General features: G+C 30.0%; 1 protein-coding gene across 1 annotated transcript in view; it reads right to left on the bottom strand.

Annotated features, from left to right (window-relative positions):
• Positions 1 to 25,372, bottom strand: part of LOC129959474 (uncharacterized) — a 59,519-nt gene that overhangs the window by 11,948 nt on the left and 22,199 nt on the right. The window contains exons 5-6 of the mRNA XM_056072321.1: positions 11,319 to 11,498; positions 6,942 to 7,084 (exon numbers count right to left, since the gene is read on the bottom strand). Coding sequence (XP_055928296.1) covers positions 6,942 to 7,084; positions 11,319 to 11,498 — 323 coding nt within the window. The remainder of the gene's footprint in view (positions 1 to 6,941; positions 7,085 to 11,318; positions 11,499 to 25,372) is intronic.

Here is a 25,372-nt window from a genome sequence, read left to right on the forward strand (position 1 = left end):
ATCCTAGCGGCGTTCCCGGTACGGAGTGTCATCCTAACGGCGCTCGCGTCGTCTCTCAACAGCCAATAAGAAGCTATCTGTTTCTCGCTCTAAGAACTGTGTTCGGTACTGTACTAGCGTCCCTCGATGTAAAGCGGTCCAGCCGTTCGTCTAGTTCATTAAATTTGTTTATGTTTAATTAGTGTGTGATTCTCTTAATATGAGCCATCTCTACGCATTAATCTCAATCGGGCTTTCCCCTAGGGCCCGTGAGAGATATTTAATTTGATATATTATCCGATTAGTAGAGGCATGTTTTTCGAGCCAGAGTTAACATACCTCTACATGTGGGGGCTCGGTCCGGAGTGCAATGACCTCGGAAATAGAAAAATAATCTTCGATCCAGTAAGAAGCTGGGAATTTCACCATTAGTTTTCGTCGAATTATCTTCGGATCGGCAGTGGCCGACAAAATATTTCAAGAAAAGTCTTCGGATCGGCAGTGGCCGACAAAAATTTTCAAGAAAATCTTCGGTTCGGCAGTGGTCGACAAATTGTTCAAGCAAATCTTCGCTTCGGCAGTGGCCGACAAATTGTGAAGTTCCTGCATATTATCTCAACGGATATAATTGAAGAAGAACAGGTAGGAGAATTTTCTATATCATTTTGATTAAAGAATCTTGCAAGCATTTATTTTAAGATTTGTATATTTGTGAATGACTTTTTCAAGAAAAAGAAACTGCTTGAATGTGTTTATTTTAGAAATTTCTGTTTTGAAGAAATATTGGCATTATTATTATTATCGTTATTATATTAGCATTTGTTATTAGGAAAAATAAAGGCATATTCAAAATGTTTAAAAATACAAAAAAGAAAGATTTAATTATTGTCGCTGAAGCAATAGGTGAGGTAATTCCGGAAAAAACAAATATTGTGAAGCTTAAACAAATTATAGAAAATAGCCAAGCGGCTAAGGATGATTTGGAATTTGTTAAAGACATTATCATTTCAACTGTAGAGGAACGCGAAAAAATAGAAGCAGAGGAACGCGGAAAAATAGTGGCCGAACGAGCGCGTGAAGAGGCAGAAAGAGCGCGTGAAGAGGCAGAAAAAGCGCGTGAAAAGGAAAGACAGTTTGAATTAGAAAAATTAAAACTAACTTTAGCTCATGAAGAAAGTATGAGAAACGTTCAAGCGACCGGAATAAGTAGTCCTAACGGACCTCCTCAAGAAAATCATGCGGAGTCCATCGAACAAATAATTAAAAGCATCCGCACATTAACAATGCCAATACCAACTAAATCAGAAAATTTCAATTTGTTTTTCAATATTTTGGAACGTGCTTTCGAAACAAAACAGGTTAAAACTGAATACAAAGCCGAAGTCCTTCTAAATTTGTTAGGCGAGAAATGCCGACATGTTTTGTTATACGCGAACGAAAGTGAAATAAAAGATTATGACGAAATCAAAAGAATAGTGTTAAGAGAAATCCAACCATCTGCTAAAGAATGTTGGGATAACTTTCAAGCCGCCAAAAGATTTAAAGGGGAAAATCACGTGCAATTCGTCTCAAGATTAAAAGCGAATTTAGAATATTATTTGGAACTAAGAAAAGTAAAAGATTTCGCGACCCTTTGTGAACTAATTGTAACCGATAAATTAACCAGCACTCTTGACAAGGACACATCCGAGCACATTTTGATCAAACAAGGCTCCGACTGGTTAAAACCGCTGATGTTAGCAAAAGAAATAGACATTTACTTTCGCGCAAGAAATAAAAGTTTGTTTTGGGAAGAGAGTAGATATACACATGACTACAGCTCAAGGCCGCGCGTCAATAATTCCCGCCAAAATAATGATCATGTACACGGTGGAAATATTGATAGGAAAACTTGTTTTAAATGTAATTCTACATCGCATTTAATAAAATTCTGTCCCCAAAATGTTGATGCTAGACAACATAACAATCAGGGAAGATCCCATAACTCAAATCCTGTAAACTCCGTGTTAAAATCAAATGAAATTCCACAAGAATTAATAATCGCTGAGTTGGAATACGCAGATATTATTGTAAACGACGTTCCTATTAAAGCTTTGGTTGATAGCGGAAGCGTATTAATGATTATTAATCCTAAATATGTAAAGAAATTAAATTATGTAGGACGTAGCACAAAAATTAAATTAGCGAACAGTTCAATTGTCAGTCTTCCGTTAGTGGCGATAGATATTAGTCATGTTAATAAAAAGTCAGTAACGAAAAGAGTTTTAGCAGCTGTTGATACTAATATTTCTTTTGAATGCATTTTACCATCTAATAGTTATTTAGATCTTAAAAATACTTTTCCCAATAAAAATGATAATAATTCAACTTCTCCCATAAAAGAAAATAAAAAAGATTTCGATTATGAGATAGTACATCGCTCAGGTAGTCAAATGCGTCACGTTGATTCACTTAGTAGATACCCAACAGTCATGACTGCACTTTGTGATGATTTAACAGCGCGAGTGCAAGTGGCACAGTTGTCAGATGAATATATAAAAAAATTGAAAGAATTATGTAAAGATAACAGTCAAATTGATTTCGTGGTACAAAATAACATTCTGTATAAATGTCAGGACAACCGTCGTTTGCTCGTAATACCTGAACTAATGAAACACGAAATAATTAAGAACGCGCATTCAAAAGGGCACTTCGCCGTGGAGAAAACTAAAAACATTATCGAACGTGACTATTTTTTCCCGAATATGCAAAAAAGTATTGAATCGGTAATACAGAACTGTGTCGAATGCATCCTAGTCAACCGGAAGCGTGGTAAACCTGAAGGGTTCTTACATCCTATTCCGAAGGAAAACTTTCCTCTAAGTACTTACCATGTTGACTTTATTGGACCCTTAGTGTCAACCAATAAAAATTATAATCATATTCTTACTATAATAGATGCATTCTCAAAGTTTGTTTGGTTATATCCTGTTAAAGGTGTAACTGCAAATGATGCAATTACGAAACTGCAATTGCAGGAAGCAGTATTCGGAAATCCTATGCGCATCATCACGGATAAAGGTTCCGCATTTACCTCCAAGGAATTTACAAACTATTGCGCGAATCAAAATATTAATCACATTCAAATTACCACAGGAATACCTCGAGGAAATGGACAAGTGGAAAGGGTTCATGGAACTCTTATCCCCCTGCTTGCCAAACTTTCCATCAATGATCCCACGAAATGGTACACTCATGTTCAAGCAGCACAACGTGTATTTAACTCTACTGCTCCACGGAGTACAAAATTTACTCCTTTCGAACTCATGATCGGTGTGCAAATGAGGCATAAAAATGACCAGAAAATTCTCGATATCCTACAGGAAGAATATGAGCAAATGGTCATCGACAGCCGCGAGGACATCCGCGAAGAAGCGCGACAGAATATCTTGCGCCTTCAAGAAGAGAATAAAAGAGCTTACAACAAGCGCAGGAAGAAAGCTACTCAATATAATCCAGGTGACTTAGTGGCCATACAGAGGACCCAATTCGGCAGTGGTTTGAAGCTTCGCCCGAAGTTCCATGGTCCCTATCGCATCACAGCGAAGAAGCCACACGAGAGGTACCTAGTGGAGAAAGTGGGAATCCACGAAGGCCCCAACCATACTTCTACAGCAGCAGATTATATGAAGCCTTGGTCTACAACTGCATAAAGCATCTACTTTACAAAATCTAAAAATTTTGCAAAAATCTAAAATTTTCTTTTTTGAGTTTTTCAGATTCTTTCTCAGATTGACGAGGACGTCAAGATCATCAGGACGGCCGATTGTAGTGTACGGAGCGTCCCCCTAGCGGCGTTAGCGGTAGGGAGCGTCATCCTAGCGGCGTTCCCGGTACGGAGTGTCATCCTAACGGCGCTCGCGTCGTCTCTCAACAGCCAATAAGAAGCTATCTGTTTCTCGCTCTAAGAACTGTGTTCGGTACTGTACTAGCGTCCCTCGATGTAAAGCGGTCCAGCCGTTCGTCTAGTTCATTAAATTTGTTTATGTTTAATTAGTGTGTGATTCTCTTAATATGAGCCATCTCTACGCATTAATCTCAATCGGGCTTTCCCCTAGGGCCCGTGAGAGATATTTAATTTGATATATTATCCGATTAGTAGAGGCATGTTTTTCGAGCCAGAGTTAACATACCTCTACATATATAGAATTGCTCGTTTAAAGTTATAAGGTAATTTTAATTAAATTAACTTAATTCAAATTGTATCAATTAATTTTTCATATTTAAGTGAATGGCTGTTAAGTAATTTTTTTCTTGCACCAGAGGAAGATTTATCATTTCCTCGATTATTAGAAAAAAATTCTTTCCGTTATCTTTTATATTGTAATACTCTCGGAAATGTACACAAATTGTTCTATTTATCTTAGATAAATATGCTTAATAAAGGAGGGAAAATATTAAAGTTCTCTGCAAGTGTAAGCATTCATGCAGGAATTATCGACTTAAAAAGGTTAATCAACCATAAGTGGCTGAGCAATCAATTTCCTTTGATGAAATTGCTTATTGCCTATGTATGAGGGATTAAGCTCGTGTTAAAAGGCAGGCTAATATATTAACAAATTTATCTCAAATAATATTATGGAGATAAATTGTGCAATATTCAGTAGCTGCTGAATCATTCTTAGAAGAGAGTTGACTATTGAATGTTTGGATATAATATTTAATCTTAAAATATTCAAAAATCAAAAGAAATATGTTAAAAATGGAAAAATTCTTCTTTATTAATATTGAATAAAAGTATAAGAGAGTTAAATCATTTTCTTTGTCGATATTTGAATATTTTTCATTTTTAAAGTACGTCGAGAACTGTGATGTCACTTTTTTAGATCTTTATCTGCAAATGAATTTAATTTCAAAATTTTGTCCATTACACTTCACGCATGGCAGTACGATTTAACTCCATTAAGCATTTAACATATTTAATCTCATATTAACGATCAAAATTCTTCTTAACAATAATTCTCATGATTTATTCTTATTTATTTATTCTTATTGGGTGTAAGGGATCAAACGTTACTTCATGATAACATATGTTTATATTTCTATATCAACATGATTAGTGGCAGAATTTCAAAATTTTTTGATTCTAGAATCCAGCTTTCTGAATAATAGGCTCATATTTAAATAAATCATTTGTTTTTCAGGGTAAAAACTCATACATACGAATGTTAAAAATACACAAATAAATGCGTTAATGGTTGGTTTTTTTCACGGCATAAAAAGTCATATTTGTTGTTATTGCTTAAGAAAAAAGAAAAAATTGCATAACCAACTCTTTTCGGAAAAGAATTAAGCTAATTATCCTGCATTTTGCAAAAAAGGAATCAAAGGAACCGTATAAAAATTTTAAAAGAGGTTTCAAGAGGTGAGAAAAAAAAGAGTGAAGGAAAAAAAGGACAGTTATCTTCAAGAAAATTCTATCCATTTTATCCGGGAAAATTGGGAGAAATAAATGAAAGTCATTTAAGCGTAGAAACGTACTCGTAACCCTTGGCAACTTTATTCTCCTGCCGTTTCTTAAAAACAGTTTAAATTTAAACTAAATCAGAAAATAATTGCTATTTATTTCAAATATAAGATGTCATGGATTAAATTTAGTTATTCGAAGTTAATTGAACATGCAATAGATGCAGAATTAACCTAGGTAGTTCCCATCATTTATCTTACTCTTAGATTCAGCACCTTCAATGGCATATAGAAATATGTATATATCCCCAGTGTTGACTCCACACATTTTGTCATTCATCAGAAATGTATGCAAAATATTGATACAAATAAGGCAATATTTACTAACGGAATGGTGTCTCTTCGAGTAGATGTATAGAGCCTTTCCATGCCTTTCCAAGTGAAACCGTGTTTACTCAAGTTTCCAAAAATTGTATAATGGGTATTTAGTGTATCTTTATGAAATGGTAGGAGATATAATTCTGCAAGTGGACAAGACTAGTTCTTAAAAGGTATTCTGATGATAATTAGGAGTGTGCAAATAGTGGCATTACACCAATAGAAAGCTCATGATTAAAATTTAAAAATAGAAAATAGTTATAAAAGACTAGCCATTCAAAAAATCTTTCATACGTACGTGTAGTAGCAAAAATAGCTTAAGGCAGTCAAAGAAAATAAAAAAGCCGGAATAAAAAAATAAAGTAGGAGGCATAAAAAGAAAACAGTATTAATTAAAGTACATATTTTTTATACAAGGTTTGAAAATTTATCTTCTGCAGCAAATGATTCAGTGAATATAGAGTCCATTTGTTTCCCCTGTTCTGAATTTCACTGAGCATGATTTGGATGCTTTAATACAAGGTGCAACTCATATCAACCTCAAGCGCAACGTTACTATAAAATTGACTGTCATTTATAACGGCCTGAATGCATCTAACAATTTTGTATGCATTCTGTTGTTGAGAGGAATAATCAAATTTCTTATTGAAAATACTTTTCTATGACGTCAAATACATACAGTTTGTGTATTTTCATATGTGTATACTAATTACTAAAATAGAACAATTGTCTAGCAATTTATTTTCAAATTCATCCACAACTAATGATTTGTTGCACATTCTCCCTGAACTTCATTATACTTAACTGATAACTTAAACAGATATAACTACTTTTGAGGTTTTTCTTTTATTTATGGATACCAGGAAATTTTTGATTTAATCAAATTCATTATAATAATTTTTCTTCAAAAATAATTTTGACGTTAAATAAAAACCATTTTCAATACTTCACAACTTATCTCTCGTTTCCAAACCGAACTTTGAAGACTCATAAAAGAAGAAACCCTTTTTCATTCTCTTATGTCATTTTTAAACCAAAATATTTCATGCTTTCAGAATAGTAAATTAAGCAAAATAATAGAACAAACGTATCATTATAAAACCATAAACATCAATAAATTACTGCTTTTAGCTTCTTACCCTTTGTCTTGAATCCAGTGATTCACTTGATATTTTTGTAACACGCCTTCCAATGTAAACTAAACCAAAGATGAGAACAATAATCATGAAGAGAGTGATGCACAGAAGAATAAGCACCACTAAAGAGAAATCCACAGGCTCGTCTGAAACAAAACAAAAAATAAATGCATCAATGTATTCTTGAAAGATTCTGTAATCCTCTTTTAGCATCAAGTCTTTTTATTTTTACATGCTAACATAGTACAATAGAAAATACAGACAAACTAGCTTCTATTTTGTGCCGCAATTTAATCCAGGCGATAAATTTTCTTCTTTCGCTTTCACAGTTGTTAGAGTCAAAACATTTAAGTATAAACCGTGTTGGGAAGATTTATTTTATTGTTCTAAACAATGTGCTTTTAAAGTTCACCATCTGGCTCAGGTCAAAGGCATACCATCTTCAAAGCCCATTAAGCTTAACTACTAATAAAATTCAAAAGTTTAGGTTACAAAGGCATTATACTAATTTCAAGGTATAAATCTAAAAAGTGTAGTTATAATTTATTTGAATTTTGTGAAAGCTTAATTTAGACTTTTATTAAACTTCGTATGTATTTTACACATTCATTTTATAGAATTTTTTATTATTGTGTCATAAAATGTAATGCCCATGCGTTTAAATTTTTATATGCAGCATAGTAAAAATATGAATATTAAATGTTCATGCGAAGATTTATATCAAAAATGGTATAATTAAAGTGATATTCATCAAGGTATGCTCCTATTTTTAAAAAAAACTTTAAATTGTTTTATCAAAAATCGCTTGGTTAGTAAATAATATGCATTGTTAATGCCATTACAAATATATCTGAGAAACTAAAGAAAATCGAGTTTTGAAGAAAATTTTAGTAAAATTTTTCGAATTTTTAAGTTTCTTGAATCAACATACGCAAATAGCCATAACTAAAATTTTTAATGTTTTATTTTTTTATGTGATATTTTCCTAAAATTTACTAGCAGGCGCAGCCTCGAATATGGGACCTAAATATATCAATTAACTACTAATAAAAGCCCCATAAAATAAAAAATAAATATCTTATTTTCAGCAGGAAAAGCAACTATACATATTTTCAGATGTCTGGATATTATATTTCATCAGGAAAAAGTGAAAAAACGAGTGCAAAATTCTATCTCTACAAGAAAATGAAATAAGCCAAGTTAAATTAAAGAGCGCATCAATAATAAGTATCCCGAGAAAAAAAGAAAAGGTGTTTTTTTTTTTTTTTTTTTTTTTTTTTTTTTAAAGCGATGATTTCAGATAAGCATTTCTCATTTTGCGGAATAACATTCTGATAAAAAAAAAGGCTTTGTCAATTTATATTTCTACCTGGAATAGCAGAATCACACTGAGCGCTTAATGCGCTTATACTATAATATATACTTTTCAAAATTTATTTATCGAAGGGTTACATTGCCCAAAATCTCATTAATATTTAGAATGCTGTAAGTATAAAATTCTTGTTGACTTTTCTCGTCAGACAAGTATAAGTTACAACGAACAATCAATTTTTAAAATTTTCTTGTACAAAGGATTTTAAAAGTGTCGAAAAAGCAGTCTCTAAAAGAAAAGAATGATTAATTACTTTCAGAAGTTGCTTAATAGACTATTAATACTTTGAAACTAGCACGCATATCGAGGAGACGGCGCTAATTAATCCTTCTTTTCAATTTTTAGTTTCCTTCCATCCGACTTTTTTTTGTATTAAGTAGGTTTAAGATTTTAATTGTTCTTAGTAAAATGTTTTTAAATTTCCAGCCTTAGTAAAAAAAAAAAAAAAAAAAAAATTGGTTGAAATTTAATGCTATTATAAGCAGCTGAAAATGAGCTAACTTAGTATTGATTCTGTAATCTTCAGTTATATTTTACAAGATATCATAGAGAGAGGAAAACATGCATGGGATTTCTTTACCTTTTTGAAAAAAATGTCAATGTTTGTTTTCAATATAAAAAAAAAATTACTAAATTTTTCAATGAGCAGTTTACTAACTATACAAAAACATTTCTTTAACTAGAAAAAAATAAAAAAAATATTTAAGAATAATAAAAAATATTTATATATAATTTCTTTTAATATAAAATTAGTGATAATCATAAACGGGTAAAAATACAATAAATTCAAGAATCATTAAAAAAATGGAATTATAAAAAATATTGGTTGAAAATTAATGCTATTATAAGCAGCTGAAAATGAACTAACGTAGTATTGATTCTATAAACTTCTATTATACTATACAAGATATAATAGAGAGAGGTAAACATATATGGAATTTCTTTACCTTTGGCAAAAAAAAAAAAAAAAAATTGGTTGAAAATCATAATTTTTGAAAAAAATTTAAGTGCTTCTTTTCAATTTTTGAAAATTATTCAATGTTTTCAACATTAAAAAAAAAAATTACTAAATTTTTCAATGAGCAGTTTACGAACAGTACAAAAACATTTCTTTAACTAGAAAAAATTTAAAAAAAACTTACAAGTAATTAAAAAAATTTAATATAATTTCTTTTAATGCAAAATTAGTGATATCTTAAATGAGTAAAAAGAAGATAAGTTCAAGAAACATTAAAAGAAATGGGGAAAAATAACATGATTTTTTTATTAATAAAAAATAATACTTCCTAATATAATATATATGATGAATGAAATAGTCATGATGAAAAATATTAGATCTAATTGTCCGTCTATAAAGCACAGTCAAAAAATATCTAATCCTGTCTAATTTTTAATAACAAAATTACGCACTTAACTTCTGCATGAGTAACCGCCTGTTTTGTGTTACTTCGTTCGATAAAAATTGAGCTCATTCTTCTCTGATGTCTCCAAGGAAGTCTCCTTCGCAAGATACATGATTCAGAATCTTGGATTTTTGGGCGTTGCAACAGTCTGGTATTTTAGTTTTAGGAATGTTTAGTATTCCAGATTCATCTTGTACATTGAGCTACAGGAATCCTCGTTAATTCTTCTTGAAAATATATTTTTGTTTGTTTATCAGGTGTTATTTTAGGGTTTAGGAATCATTCCAGGGTGACAAAAATTAAATTATATTCCATATTTTTCATCCGTTAGCATCCATATTTATTGCCTAATAGATATTTATTTTGGTAAATTATAAATAATTTCTATCTCAATGAAGTATAAGCAGCGATTTTCGTTATTTATATGAAGAAAACTTATTTATTTCTATTTGAACTAATTCGAAAGTAAACGAAAATAAAAAAAAAATCCGAAAAAAATGTTAACTTTTTAAAAAAATGCTCTCAAAAATACAAATGTTCAAAATCTTCCAAAAGCATTGACAAAACACATAACAAGATAGAGCAAAATAGGTATTTAAACGAAAAGTATTTTTTATTTTATTTTAAAAGAAGCATGCAGACATTTCAACAACTAGCGGTCTTATTTTCGACTGTTAAGTCTATGAAATGTCTTGTGATTCATAGTGAACCATCAATATTTTGAAAAAATTGACCATGTATGACTAAAGAGCATTAAAACTTTGACAGTTCAAAAATATATTACATGTTCTACCGTTTAAAAAAAGAGTCAACAAAATAAGGACGACAACTTTAAAAGTCAAACAAACGAAGATTTCACCATCCACAAGAAAGGTTATTTGATGAATCCAACTCGGCAACCACTGTATAATCTTCTTAGCTTTATTTATAAAATAATAAAATCTTTTCCTATTAAAAGTTTAATCTAACGTAGAAACCTCCACATTAGCAGAACAGGTACTATTACATTAAGATAACTTGTATTTTAGAATATAAATAAAATATGAGTAATGTCTCATTAAGCTTAAAAAATTAAGCTATAAAGAGTATTTTTTAAAAATTAAGAGGCATCAGTTTAAATAATATGTTATATCAAACATTATTTTCAAAATCTCCACCAATAATATTTCGAACTCATCAGTTCTTACAATATCACACAATATACCACAAAATTTAAGAAAGAATTGTCGATGCTTTGTTTAAGTGGAGACTTTTCAATTTTCAGTTTGACTCTCCCATACTTTCAATGTTTCCCAGCACAAAAGAAATCTTCCCCCTATCTGACTTGCTTGTGGAATGAATGCGATATTATTTCTTACTGTGAATACATTTCGCAGCATTTCAGTCTCAGGCCATCTGGCTCCCCTAATAAAATCAACACATTATTCCTAAACGGTAAGCTTTGTTTTGTTACTTTTCACCTCGATGACCTTCCTTTCAACAGTTAAAATCCCATTACCAACTTTTGTAATCGAATTTTATTTTAGTGATAAAACTTTTTTTTTGGGGGGGGACTTACACCAGAATGCAAATTTCTTAAAAGATATTCTGAAATTTGTCTCTTACCGTCATTTGAGATGTAAACGTTCTTTCCTGTAAGAATAGGTTTTCCATTGAGGTCCGTAATGCTCAGTCTTTCATTCTTGATCTCCATTCTTAAGAATTCTGCTGCTTCACGAGCTGTCTTGTCATCCATTACGTTGTTATCATCGTTGAAAGGAATTAAGATAAATGACACATCCTTTCCTAAAATAAAACGTTCGAAATACAGAAATTATTTAATTTTATATTCTGGATCGAAAGAGAAGTACATGAGGAGCGAAATTAAAGAGATTGGATCCCTCTACTTGAAAAATCGTAACAAAATTTGGTACAGATAAGTTCCTGAATATGTTGCTTTGATTTCTAGAAAGAAAAATATGGTTCTTTCAGCCAATTAACCTTTTATTTACCGGTACTTTAAAGTACCGTTTAAATCCGGCTGATATCTTCACAATATGGCAATTTTTTCTAACAGTATTTGAAAGAACACGAAGAACGTTTTTCCAATACAAAGTAGTAGATATCATTTTAAAAAATAGCATTAAAAATCTTTTATTATTAATTTAATTAATTTAATTATTTTAATTAATTAAAACAGATTTTTTTAAATTCTTCCTGGGTTTATTCTATACCAAAACTTAACTAATGGTTCAAAAATAAATGTGAAAAATTGACGGTAAAATAATTCGGTAAATAAAGGGTTAAGAACAGCTTCAAGCCAATTATATCTCATGTAAAATTATTTTAGCATTTTGTTTTAATAATCCAAATACTTATACCAATAATGGTTTTAATTGCATTTTTTATAACGGTTTGGAAAATTAATAGAACATATTTAAAAATTTTACATCAGAAATTTTGTTTCGGAAAAGAGGCACATTTTAAAGACTATTAAGAAACATTTCATTGTGAAATACAAAAACTATTAGAAGGATTCTGGCAGTATTATAAACAGCATCCAAAAACATTAATTATAAAATTGGAATTTTTAAAGAAATTAAATTCTATGTAATAATTGAAGCCGCGAGAATCATATGCATCTTAATGTTCTGTTTAAAGTAAATTATTTAGAGCGCCAAACTATATATTTTATTTCAAAGAATTAAAATATATAGTTTGTGTTTAGCAGTTATTTTTCTAAAAGATGTTAAATTGCCTATTTAATGGAATCTCAATGTAGTTCGATTTTTACTCCTTAAATTTTGCTTCACAGGATTTAGATTTATAATGTTTATTCCAAAATATGTTACAACCTACAATTCGGTAAGATAATGAATTTGAATTCATACGAATTAAATAAAATTTATCCTTATATTTGAATTTTTCATTCCAAAAATGATAAGAATTTATAAAAATCTTTGCATTCATATGCAAAAATCAAAAATACTTAAAAGGGTGAGACAAATGAAAATTATATTAGGTGGTATCATCATTTATGTTATTAACTGAAATATGAAATTAGAGCTTTTTAAACGCTTTCTTATTTTTATACTAAATATAAAAATGACGATACAGTATTATGTATGATATCAAAATCATCAGACAAATACACTAAATAACCAAAAACAACTAAATTCTTTAATTATTACTCTTTGGGAAGAAAAGATACAAATGAGAAGAAAAAATATTAAAAGACAAAGAAAATAATGTTTAATTTCGACATTCAAACCACTATCTATTGTTACTTGCTGATTTTAAACGAATGAATTTTATTATTAAATGCATGAAAAAATTAATTGCTCTCTCGTTGTCTTTTTCGTATGCCTTTCTCGCAATTTGAGCCTTTTCTATTCTCCTTCTATCAACTTTCACAATCCCTGAATGTACAGTGTGGCTGATATAGTGTAGCAAGAGAGGCAACAGTCTTAGGCGTCAGTCTTAAGGAAGAGCCACCGAGACAAAGCGTCAATACACTAATGACATAGCAAATTTAATAAAAAAAAATTAAAATTTAAAGCAAAATAAAATGAGGAGGTTAATAAATAATAAAATAACGCGCTGGGTGTTATTTGCATTTGCTAAGTCCCTTATGATGACTAGGGACGAAAAGTCATATAATACTCTAACTACATCACGGACACGACCAATGACTCTTTTTATGAAATAAATTATGGTGCATTTAAAATTAAATGCAAAATTCTTATATGTTAAAAATTATTAAAATTAATTAAAATTACTAATTTCTAAATATTCCAATATATAAATAAAGTTAAAAGATTAAAATGAAGCTAATAATGATTCATATTTTTTCCAAGAAAAGACTATTTTTTTTTTTTTTTCTATACAGTATCCTACTAATCAAATTTCTCCTCCAATAAGTTCCAAATCGAATTTAGAGTTTTTGTACATATTGAATGGAAACAAGAATATTTTTTGATTAAATTGAATATTTCAAAATCTTTCAAGTGTTGTGTTCAACCCTGAAGGCACTTCAACAGTTAGTATTGAAAGAATGAAGATTAAGATTTCATTTTCACTTAAACATTTCCCTTTTGTCCTATCAAATGTCAAAGAACACGGAAATCAAAGTTAGTTAGTGACTTCGAATTCTTTTCTTAAACAGAATTTCTCAACTTTCACAGCTCGTAATATCCCCGCAGCAACAAAATGCAATTTTTCAGTTCAGTTGAATTAACTCCCGCTTAAACACCCGTTAAAACTACGCATGGACAAGGTAGCAGAGCCTGGCCCCAGGTCAAAGTATTTGAATAGAAGCCTGACACGAACTCTAGATATCCAATGACTCTTCTCCGTCCTTCTTATTCTACGTCTTTACCACCCCTAGGGCAAGAACGCAGAGGATTTTGTTCCTTCCTGTTGGTGGAACTGTATGTAGGGTTTGTAGAGGCGGACCTAGAAATTTCACCTAACACCTCGGATCTTCACTAATACTTCTAATCCTCTTCATTCCAGTGCAAGCTATTTACACAGTTTTCGTCGATCATGGGTAGTGACACTGTCTGCCGCAGGCATTTTTAATCAATTTTCTCGTCTTCGTCAGAATTTTCGACAATGGTCAAATGCCAAGAGCAACAGCTGAACTCAAAACTTGGACCTGAAGATGATGTTGGACTTGACAAAAGCTGGAGATGACGCTGGCTTGCGAACCTCCGCTGCCGGAGGCAAAACTTCAGAATACCGCGGCCAGTCAAGTGAAGAAAGAAGATGTCATTCTGTTGGTTGAAGCATAGCAACTAATTTCAAAGCAATTTTTTTAATAAAGGAACAAGATAAGCTCTTGGGCTGTGGCGGCTATTCAACTAAAAAATTAGCAGTTCTACAAAAAAAAAAAAAAAAAAAAAAAAAAAAAAAAAAACTGGATATCTGCTTCTTTATCTATAAGCAATTTAACGTTTTGGTTTTCAAAGTCACATATGAAGTTTGCTGCATCGAAAAAATAACCGTAAAAAAATAAATTCCTTCTAGTTTTGTCAATAGAAAATGATGAAGCGATCATTCGCAGGTAAAAATAACAAAGTCCCCCTCAACTCACCCACACCAGCGTTGCGCAGTCACCTCAATAATGCTCACTAAAAAAGAGCATCAAATGCGCAACAAATGATTTGCAACATTTTCGTTGTTTTTTAAATGCAATAATTAATACTAATTTATCCCTCATAAATTTTTTCATCTGAATAACATTTTAGAAAATTACCCGCGTACCTTTTGTTCGCAATATAACCACCTACAAAGGAAAATAAATATTCAAAAATCAGATGTGTTACTGTCTAGGAAACAAGAATTGAAACTGAACAAGCTTATAAAAAAAACCCATATCTGCTTTTCTCTTGCTTGTCAATTAATTTCATTTCTTTTTTTTTTCTTTTTTTAGTGCTCTCGCATATGAAGTATAAAAGAATCATTGTAATAGTCAAAAAATTCGAATTAGACAATTTGATGAATTTCCCACATTTCAGATCTCTCAGAATTCGAGAAATACATTTTTGGAATTATGTCTGTATGTGTGAACAAGATAATTCAAAAACATTTCGAGCTAAACAAATGAAATTTTGTACAACTTGCTACTAGATTTACAGATTTCTTTCAAATTTTGTACCGAATCCCTTCGCAAGAAGACTGTCTGTCTAGCTGTTCGAGTGCAACTGAATTCGATAACTACAAAACGCAACGCAGGTAAAATTTGGTGTGATTACTTCGCGTATTAACGTATGCAAGTTTTTACATATAAGTCATGGTTTCTAATATGTTGCAATGCTTTCACATTTTTTTTAAGCTATTGTAAAATGAATCGAAAAGATCAATGAAAAAAAATCTTCAACGTTTTTCAAAAATTTTCGCGTGATTCCATGTTAGTTATTGGCATTCTATCTACAGAAAAATTCGCTTCCTGAAAAACATTATCTTAAACAAAAATGGCATTAAGGAAAAGGAAATTTTCGGTTTTCATAAAAATGATCGCAATAAAAAAGGATTAATTTTTTAAAAAATAATGCCAGTTGTTTAGAATTAAGACATCGCTATTCGGAAGATTGCTTTGAGATCAGATCCCATCTGATTTAATAAAAAGTTAGATAATTAAAAAGAATCAGTTTTAAAGAAAACAATGTGATAGCTAGAATTAAAAGAATCCTGATGCAAAGACCTGATGAAAGAAAGAATCAATGTTTATTTAACTCCAAAATTCCGGTAGCACGCATTCACGAACATGAAGAAAGGAATGACATAAAAGAAAAGAAAAAAGAAAGACATATCTAAAGAGTTGACAATTTTCACTTCCTCGTATACGAAATACACAAAAAGAAAGCACTGGAAGCGTTAAAAAAAAAACAAAAAACCTTAACCTAGAAATTTTAATGAATGTCCACGCTGCACATTTCCCTGAGTTCGAAAAACATATTTTTAAAATTACGCCTATCTATTAACACGATAACTCAAAAACGCTTTGAGCTAGACAAATGAAATTTTTCATGTTGTCTTTACACAAAATCTGTAAATGTCCTATCAAATTTTGAATAAATGATATTTATATATTTTTTTTAAATATTAGATTTTGAATCCATTGATAGTAAGTTCATTCGTCTGAGTACATGAAACCAAGATAAATACAAAATGTAAAGATATAAATGGGTAAAACGTGACCTAAAATGAAGTCTGAATAACTAAATCCTTCAAAGTATTAACTATCTGGCGGTTAGTACATTCGCATGCATGGAAACGTTTTGACTCAAAAATGCAATGAAATGAAAATGAAACTAGTACGTGATATTGTTACTAAATCTTTTCGTTGATATGATCTCACTACTAAAGTTGTAATTCTGCGTTAAATTTTGATTTCAATGTAACAAAAAGGCGTTAAAAATGCATACTTGGTCTTTCTTCTTATACTATGAAACACAAAAAGCTACCATTTGGAACTTTGAAATTAAAAATCTGAACAATTGACAGGGAGTTAAATAACGTTCACAGTTTTTATGCGACGGGAAGAGTAACTTTATTATGTCGTATGAAAGAAAGTTTCAGGCAGACCACTGCCACTGTTTTTATCTAGAGTTCCTTGCCATGTGCACATTCTTTAAATTGACTTTTAGGTATTAATGACAAATCTTCATATGTATGCCACTTGTATTTGGTTATTAATACTTATCATAAATATGATTGAAATATATTTCTACTAAAAAACATTTCGTTTATCTGGACATATCATTAATTTTATTTAAAAAATTTGATTGGTTCTGAAATTTACACTATCGTGCCGCGACAGTCTTCAGAGTTTAGTTGTAGTTCGATTATAATTTTTGAAACCTAAAGAGGCAGGAAACCATCAAGCTTTTAAGAAAAGAACAATGAAATAAAATAAACAAAATGAAATAAAGAAGATAGAGATAACGGTAGTAAAATAATGGAGAAAAATGTGAACTATTTACACATGAGTATAAAACTTCAAATCATTCTAGGGTACATTAATTGCATTTTATGTTTTACTAAGAATATATTTATCACATATACGAATCAGAAAAAAAAAAATATAAAAAATATTCTTATTGTAAATGAGAATGCAAAAAACACTGCGATATATTTTTGTACCATTAAAAGAGAAACTTTATTTTATTCATTCAATTTCTAAAAATGTGAGAACTGCCGATTAAAAACTCGCTTTCTGTTTGGAAGCACATTATTTTGATACAGTATTTATTAGAGATATGATTAGCAATCTTAGAGATATGATTTATATAATAAATATTATATGACAAATATATATATATATATATTACTAGGCAAAATCGATAACTGTAAAATGTCGATATTTTCCAGTGAATATCAAATCTTCATAATCAGGGTGTATCCAAAACATTTGATAAATATATTTATTTCCAATTTACACCGGTGAATATCAACACCCAGCTTGCGCTAATGGTGAGTTTCAATAAATAGGTTTTGTTACGTTAAGACATAATTTAAGCTTTTTAAATCATACTTCATTTCGAAAACAAATTATGGTATATATCATGAAAGGGGAAAGGTTACGTAACAGCAGATGTAAATAAACTGTTGCACATAAAGTTAAAATGCATTCTGAATTAGAAAAGAAAATAGCATCAAAATTAAACATAAAAAATTGTTAACTTTATAAAATTTTGTTTATTGCTATATCTTTTCGTTTCTCTAACTACGCTTTCTTAGTCCTTTATTTCACATATTATTCGAACTTTTTCATGCTTGTCGGTATAAGTGCTGACATTCACTTGAGAATGCTTACATTCTCTAATTTTTGTCTTTCATGGCAATATATATATATATATATATATATATATATATATATATATAATGATGTTTGCTGTATTTTATCATCGGTAATTAAATAAGAATATTTACGAGCGAATTAAAGTACTTATTAACCAAACAACACTCAAACTTCAGCAGCTTTAAAACACTTGACCTTACCCTGGGAAGCGTAATTAACAAGACCTGGAGTGGATGCAAATTTAAAGAACCCTCATTCTCTTAAGTGTTCGGCAACACGAAACTTAATTTACAGCTATTCTGATGTAATTATATAATATTCATGATTTTCAACTTGATCGTGAGGGAATGACACCCTAATTCAAAAATAAATACTCAGCCGTAGCAAAAGTTGATAATGAGATCTCGTTTCTAATTAGAAACGTGCAATTGCTTTGAAATATTTTATGAAATTTTTAGAAAGTGCCCAACACATTTTGGTGAAGCTATATGATCTTAAAAATGACTTAATCTTACAATTAATAGTGCTCATGTCAATTTCATTTTTAATTCAAATATAACTGTTAATTTAAACAGTTCCACTGTCCCCTTAATTTAAAGAATAAAATATAATAATTAATTTTCAAACATTTTGGCTTTATTTTATTTTTAGAGGGTGTCTCAAAAGTATGTTCACACTATTAATTAATTATTATAATAAAAACTAATAGGATCTGAAAAAGTTTAAAGACTCAAATAAAATAAAGATGAATTGTCATTCCCAATCCATCCTGATCAAATACTTAGCATAGATAGTTAGAGTGAAGTAATATTGATTACCTCCCCCCCCCCATGTTGACAAGATCTCATTCTGATGGATTTCTTTTTTAAGGATACTCAAAACATAATGTTTATAGCTCAAGTGCAGCTACAATCGAAGATCTGTGAGCAGCTATTAAAAATGTTAATACATCAAAATACCGGATAATACGCTTAGCAATGTTTGCAATTTTACTGGAAGGAGATATCAGCATTACTCTCATAATTCAAATATTTCCAACGGCTTACAAGATCTCATACTTATACTGATTAAATTGAATAAGAGACTTTCTATCTGAGATTCGTTTTCTATGTGATAGATATTAAAGGCGTTGAAACATTTTGGTACTGTCCTTTAATTTTTATTTATTTATTAATTTATTCATAAAACATTTTGGTACTGTCCTTTAATTTTTATTTATTTATTAACTTATTCATAAAACATTTTGGTGCTGTCCTTTAATTTTTATTTATTTATTAACTTATTCGTTAAAAATTTTGGTACTGTCCTTTAATTTTTATTTATTTATTAACTTATTCGTTAAAAATTTTGGTACTGTCCTTTAATTTTTATTCACTTCAATAAAAAGAAAAATTAATTTTTATTCACTTTAATACAAAGAAAAATTAATCTTTATTCACTTGAATACAAAGAAAAATAATAATATCTGAGGAAAAATGTGGAAGGATGAAAGAAAGGCATTTTGAGCTTTTACGTATCCTCAACATAACAATCACGGTAATAACTACGGTTGATTTTAGGTAATAGACTATTCTACGCGGAGGTCATGTAGAACACAAGAATTAGAAATTGCGTAAGCTAAGAAGATCCTCGAGGAACAATAGAGATAGGGCTAATGGATTAACAGTCTCATTGCCAATGACAGGCCGCACCTCCATGTAAGGATTCTCCATTTGTCGCATTAAAAATTAGTCTATTTAACTCTGTCTTCATTGTTCGCATCCGATCAGTCAGCTTTACCGGATGTCCAAGTGACAGGAGGGACTATTCCTTGTGATATTCTAATGGTAAAAAGTTGATTATTCGATAAAAAAAATAAACCTGCAATTGCATATAAACGCAATAGATATTTTGTTGTGTTTGTCTCACAATCTGTTTTACTTAATCTTTTACATTTTTGATTTGCTTGTCCAAAACAGATTTTCTTCTTTTTTAAGCGTTACTTGATTTTTCGCTGTTTGATCTTATCATATCTCTATTTAAATTATTATTAATTATCTAAATTATAATTAATTTTTAATAATTTAAGCATGGCTTATCTTGAAATGATTATTTTAAATAATATTGAATTCAAGCTAATCTGGAGGAATATTAATAATTAAAAATGTTTCATATTTCCAAAAGCATCATAATTATTCCTTAAGGGAATACATGTTTCTAAATTAACTGAGAAAAATTTGTAAAATAAAATCAGTTTGAATCTAGACATTGAAGCTTGCTTCTCAAATTATTTTATCCTGAATTAAATGATAACTGAATTGAGATTCTCCCTTATTTTCTCTCAAAACAAGAAAAAGCATCCACGAAATGCATCCAATGCGCTTAACATGAGAATAAATAATTTATTACGTTAAACAACTTCAAAAATTTCATCTTTATAGCAATAACTATCAAAGAGAAACTTAGATTCCAGTTTTATTATTTTCAAAGCATAACTAGATTCTTTCAATTCTTTTGATAAGAAATAAAGAAGTTATATGTTAATCTTCGAAAACAAGAAAAAAAAATTGTCTATTCATCGCCTAGTAAGAATAAATTCTGTTATATAATTAAGAATTTATAAAAAAGAAATAAATGAAACACAACCTGCGTCATAATGTTTGGGAAGGAATTCAAAATTGGATGAAAATGGCGTAATTTGTCATTCATACAAAAATAAGAAAAACAAATCGCAGCTGAAAACATCATTACATTTGCGTGTTTAAAAAAAATATCGAAAAAAAAAGTTGAATTCTAGAAGTTCAATTCTTAATTATTATTTATTAGTAATGAACATTTATAATCATTTTTCAAAATTAACGAAGATACTTTCTATAAAAATCAATTGATAAATACTAATCTTTCTCCATAAAAGATAAACACTGTCTAAATTGTCAAAAAGCAATCCCATAAAAGAATTCAAAAACTGCAATCATTAATCATCAGTGAAACGACTTCTGCATGTAAACCTATTGACAAAAAAATATTAATTTTAATACTTACTTTTAATACTTGTTCTTATTTCTGTTTTTAGGCGATATAACTGCAAAATAAATTGATAAGACACTCACCCAATTTTTAAAAGAAATTATAGCTATAAATGATCCACCATATTTTTGCATTTAGGTCAAAAGTCATCACATTGGTGAGGTAAGGAATTTTGAAGATTCGTAAGACTAGTTAAGTTACTACTGCCATCTGGCCCAAATTTAACGTTACTGGATTCGTATCGAAAATCAAATCATATAGCTATAAAAATGCTTATTAAATAATAAATAAGAAAATATCATGCAGACGTTATTCCGGAATGACAGAAATTAGAGACTGTCAACATTTTCCGGTGAATGCTGGCATTTCAAGGGGAATGATTCAATATTACCCGAAAGTTGGTCATTCAAGATAATATAGGTAAATTATCATTAAAATATAGAATTTGGCTATTTCATAAAACGATTAGTTACTTTACAAAATAAATTATCACAATGTGTGAAATAGGAATTTCGTGCATTAACGTTGAAAGATAAACAAATGAAGCCAATTTTATTGAAAATAGCTGTATAAAAAGTAAGTTGAAAAGTGATTTTAAAAATCTGACAGTTGATATTATTAATTATAAGCTGTAAACACAAAATACTCCGATCGTAGCTTAAACACACCTGTAATACTAAATTTGAAACGCAAAAATGTGGGAAAAACAGGATGATTGTTCTACAAATTAATAAATCATATAGTTATATAAATACGAAAAGTTAATTCTACTGATTGAGAAACAAGTAAACAGAAAGCTTTCTAATAATTAATTTTATAAAGTATCTGTTAATGAAAATATAATATTCTAATCTTGTTAACCTAAATCACAATGGAGGGGCCCCGTGAAATGGATAAGAAAATCAATAGCTAGAGAATTAACTCTAGAGGTGAAGTTTCAGTTCTTCCCTCCTTTGGAAATTCACATCGGTTTGAAGTTGATGCTTCTACCGATAAATGAAAGCATTCGTGCGTGAATTTGAAATCCAGAAAGAGAGATTTTCTAACAATTCATTCCAACAATTCGGATTAAATAAAATAAAAGCTTCAGGAGAAATATTTGCTCACTTTTCGTAATAAACTGTGTTAAACGTTGCTTTCATAATTGTCTGCAAAGTAAACACTTTACCTAGTGGGAAAAGTATTAAATTCAACAGTCAGTGTCAATTTGATAAAATGGGGAAATCAGTGCAATTAAAGGTGATGGTTTCATGGATTTTTTTTCCCTTAGAAGAGAAAATTTGAAAATAAGTAACTGTTTTAAGTTACAGCTATGAATAACGTGCTGAATGTTGTTGTTGGTATTGCAGTTATTTTTGATAAATATGAGCGATTGTGTTCTTTAAAATATGTAACTGCTTTAAACAATCGTTTATAAGCAAATCTTTAACTGTAATTGTAAATGTTTCAATTATTTTTGAAAACTTCAAATCAACCTTCCATTTAAAATAAGTAACTGTTTTAAATAACCATCTGAATCTAGTAATATGTGTTAGAGTTGTTTAAAAAATGCAAACCACCTGTTTGTTTAAAAATAATGTTTTAAATAACCGTTATAAATAACGTCTTAAATCTAATAGTAGTCTTTACAGTTATTTTCAAGAAAAGTAAACCATCTGTTCGTTTAAAATAAATAACTGTTTTAATTAACCATTCTTGATTTTCCGCATCACTATTATGTAATTAGACGGGAGGTTTTTTTCCAGTTAAATAGGACCATAAACAGATCAAAATCTTTACTTGTACGTTTTATCTTTTAACTGATTCCACATATTTTAGTGAAATATCTCTAACTAGCTCTATGCAACCATTTTTTCTATTTATCTCACTGTTAGAAAAATTATTAAAACCTAGAAGATTATATTTATGGCAAATTAAATGTCATTAACACCTATCAGTGGAAAATAAATTTCTTCCCATAACAGAAAATTGATGAAAGTTCTAATTCAGGAGATTTAGTCTTGCTGGAGAGAAAATTGTACGCGCGTTTCCTCTGTGAAATAATTATTTTTAACAGGTTCTAGGCTTGAAAATCCATTTCGCCGAAAATACGCAATGTATATGGGCCTACTGTATATTAAATTTGAAGTTGGGAATCAAACAACCTCTCACTAGCATGGCACAGGTGAGAAAAATGCTAATTAAAAGATTACCCTTGCCATTTAGCACGTTTCAAATTTGCGAGATCAGTCCGAAAATGACATTCGAGTTATTTTAAAAGGGGACACAATATAAATAAGCTAATCTAAAAAAACAATTTTCTTTAAATTTCATTTATACGCAAGTCTAGTCAAATAATCTTGAATATATTTAAAAGTACTGACATGTTGATGAAAATTTAGATTTAAACACCAATAAGCGTTTTTTTGCAATGAAATTGCATTTAAAACAAAAATGGATTAATTATTAATTTTATAGTTTTCCATACTAATCATGGATGATTTTAGAGTTTAGTATAGCTACAGTTATTCTGTATTTCCTAGCAACGGTAGGTCTATTTTGAAAAGGACATCGTAATCTTGGTAAAAGGTAGAAAACTGGTGAAATGACGAGGACGGCCCCAGATCCAGCTTCCCTCTCATCAAGCTCCCACCTATACCCACGGGAAGATACTTTTTTCCATGCTTCCGGGCTATACCCATTTACATGGCGGCTCTTTGAAGGAATTAAATTTCATAGAAATCCACTGAGATACAAAAAGATGTATTATTATAAAATTTCAGCGGCCGGACTTATTTTGAAATTATGTATTTAATTATATTATATTTTCTACTGGAAGTATATGTTACATCAATTAAAGGGGAATCGGCTTCTCGTATTATCAGCTTGAGTTGCTTCTGAGTATTAATTGCGATTCTATCTGCATAAAAGTTTGGATTTGAAAGGTTGAATCTGCTTTTTGTACTCTTTCATAGTTTAGTTAAAATGAGAGAAAAGGCTTTTTTTTTATTAAAAGTAAATGATGAAGCGAGGTGGAATTTAGATTGCGATTAGAGAAAAGGCCTAATTTATTGAAATCCCTTTTGAAATAAGGCCAGCGATTTCCATTAAAACACGCCTAATAATGGTTTGCATTGATTTAAAGCGAAAATCAACGCAATGTGTATACCATAATTTATCAGGACAACAGTCACGTGACAAACGTTTCCATAGATAACTAAACCAACTGAATTAGTGTTGCTCTGTTTCGCTAATAGTGTTGTGTTGAGTTAACAAGTGACATCTGTAGGACTATTGTGATCGCTATTGCAGTAAGTTTAATTCAATATGCTAAACGTAATTGTTCTCTGTAGCTATTAATATTCAAACTTCTACCATAATTGAATCCCAGGATGTCGCTCTTGCCATCCTTGCATTTGGTTAAACAATTTAGAATAATCTCTCCGGTGATTAAGATAAAAGGATCGCCAGCAATTTGCTACGGACTCTCAAATTATCCAACGGACTTCTAATTTTAACAATATTGCATTACCATCGAAAGGAATGATGGCTTGTTCTAAGCGTAAAATTAAAATTTTATATTAAATATTCTCTAATGAAATTTCTTTAGCGTTAAATCTCATTTTCCAGCTGATCCAAATTACGCGGGTTGACAATTAATTTTATGTTGTATTTTTCGATTTCTGTGAACTGTCATATTTACCTCCTTTTATTAAAGCATTAAAGCACGCCCTACTAGTGTAGCATTGCATATAAATTATAATTCCCTTCGTTTTAAAAATATATGGATTTATTACCAAAAGTTGTATCTAAAGGTGCTTTTTAAAAAAATCGGATTTAGTTGAGTTATAGTTAACACTCTAAATTGAGTTACTCTAGCATTCTTTATTTTTGCTTGATATTCTTAAAACAGATATTGATTGAATAGGTATTTCGGAAGTGAAATAACCGATTTCGCTATAGGTGCATGGTATTTATGTATCTCACTTATTAAATATATCATCGTAGAGACGAGTGTCCCGACTTAGGTGTGGCATGAAAGTGTTAAAAATGGGTGTAAGCTTAGGCATCAGAGTAACTTATGAACATTATTAAAAATTGCAAGTTCTGTTGCCAAATAGACCTACTCCAAGAAGGAGAACTATTTATATTTAGAGGGATTTTTTCTATAGGAAGTTATGGCGATATATATATATATATGTTTTTCAAGAAATGTACTTAATATAAAATAAAAAATGGTGAAATTGGTGTTTGTGGAAGGGTACTTTGATTTTGCTATTTATTTTTAAAATATAGTTGATGGGGAAACAGTTGGTGGCCAAAGGCGATAATGAACCGGCCGTTTGAATTTATTTAAATTAATTAATTAACCTATTTTAAATCAATTAAT

Source organism: Argiope bruennichi, chromosome X1 (genome assembly GCF_947563725.1).
Source record: "Argiope bruennichi chromosome X1, qqArgBrue1.1, whole genome shotgun sequence".
Classification (NCBI taxonomy): domain Eukaryota; kingdom Metazoa; phylum Arthropoda; class Arachnida; order Araneae; family Araneidae; genus Argiope; species Argiope bruennichi.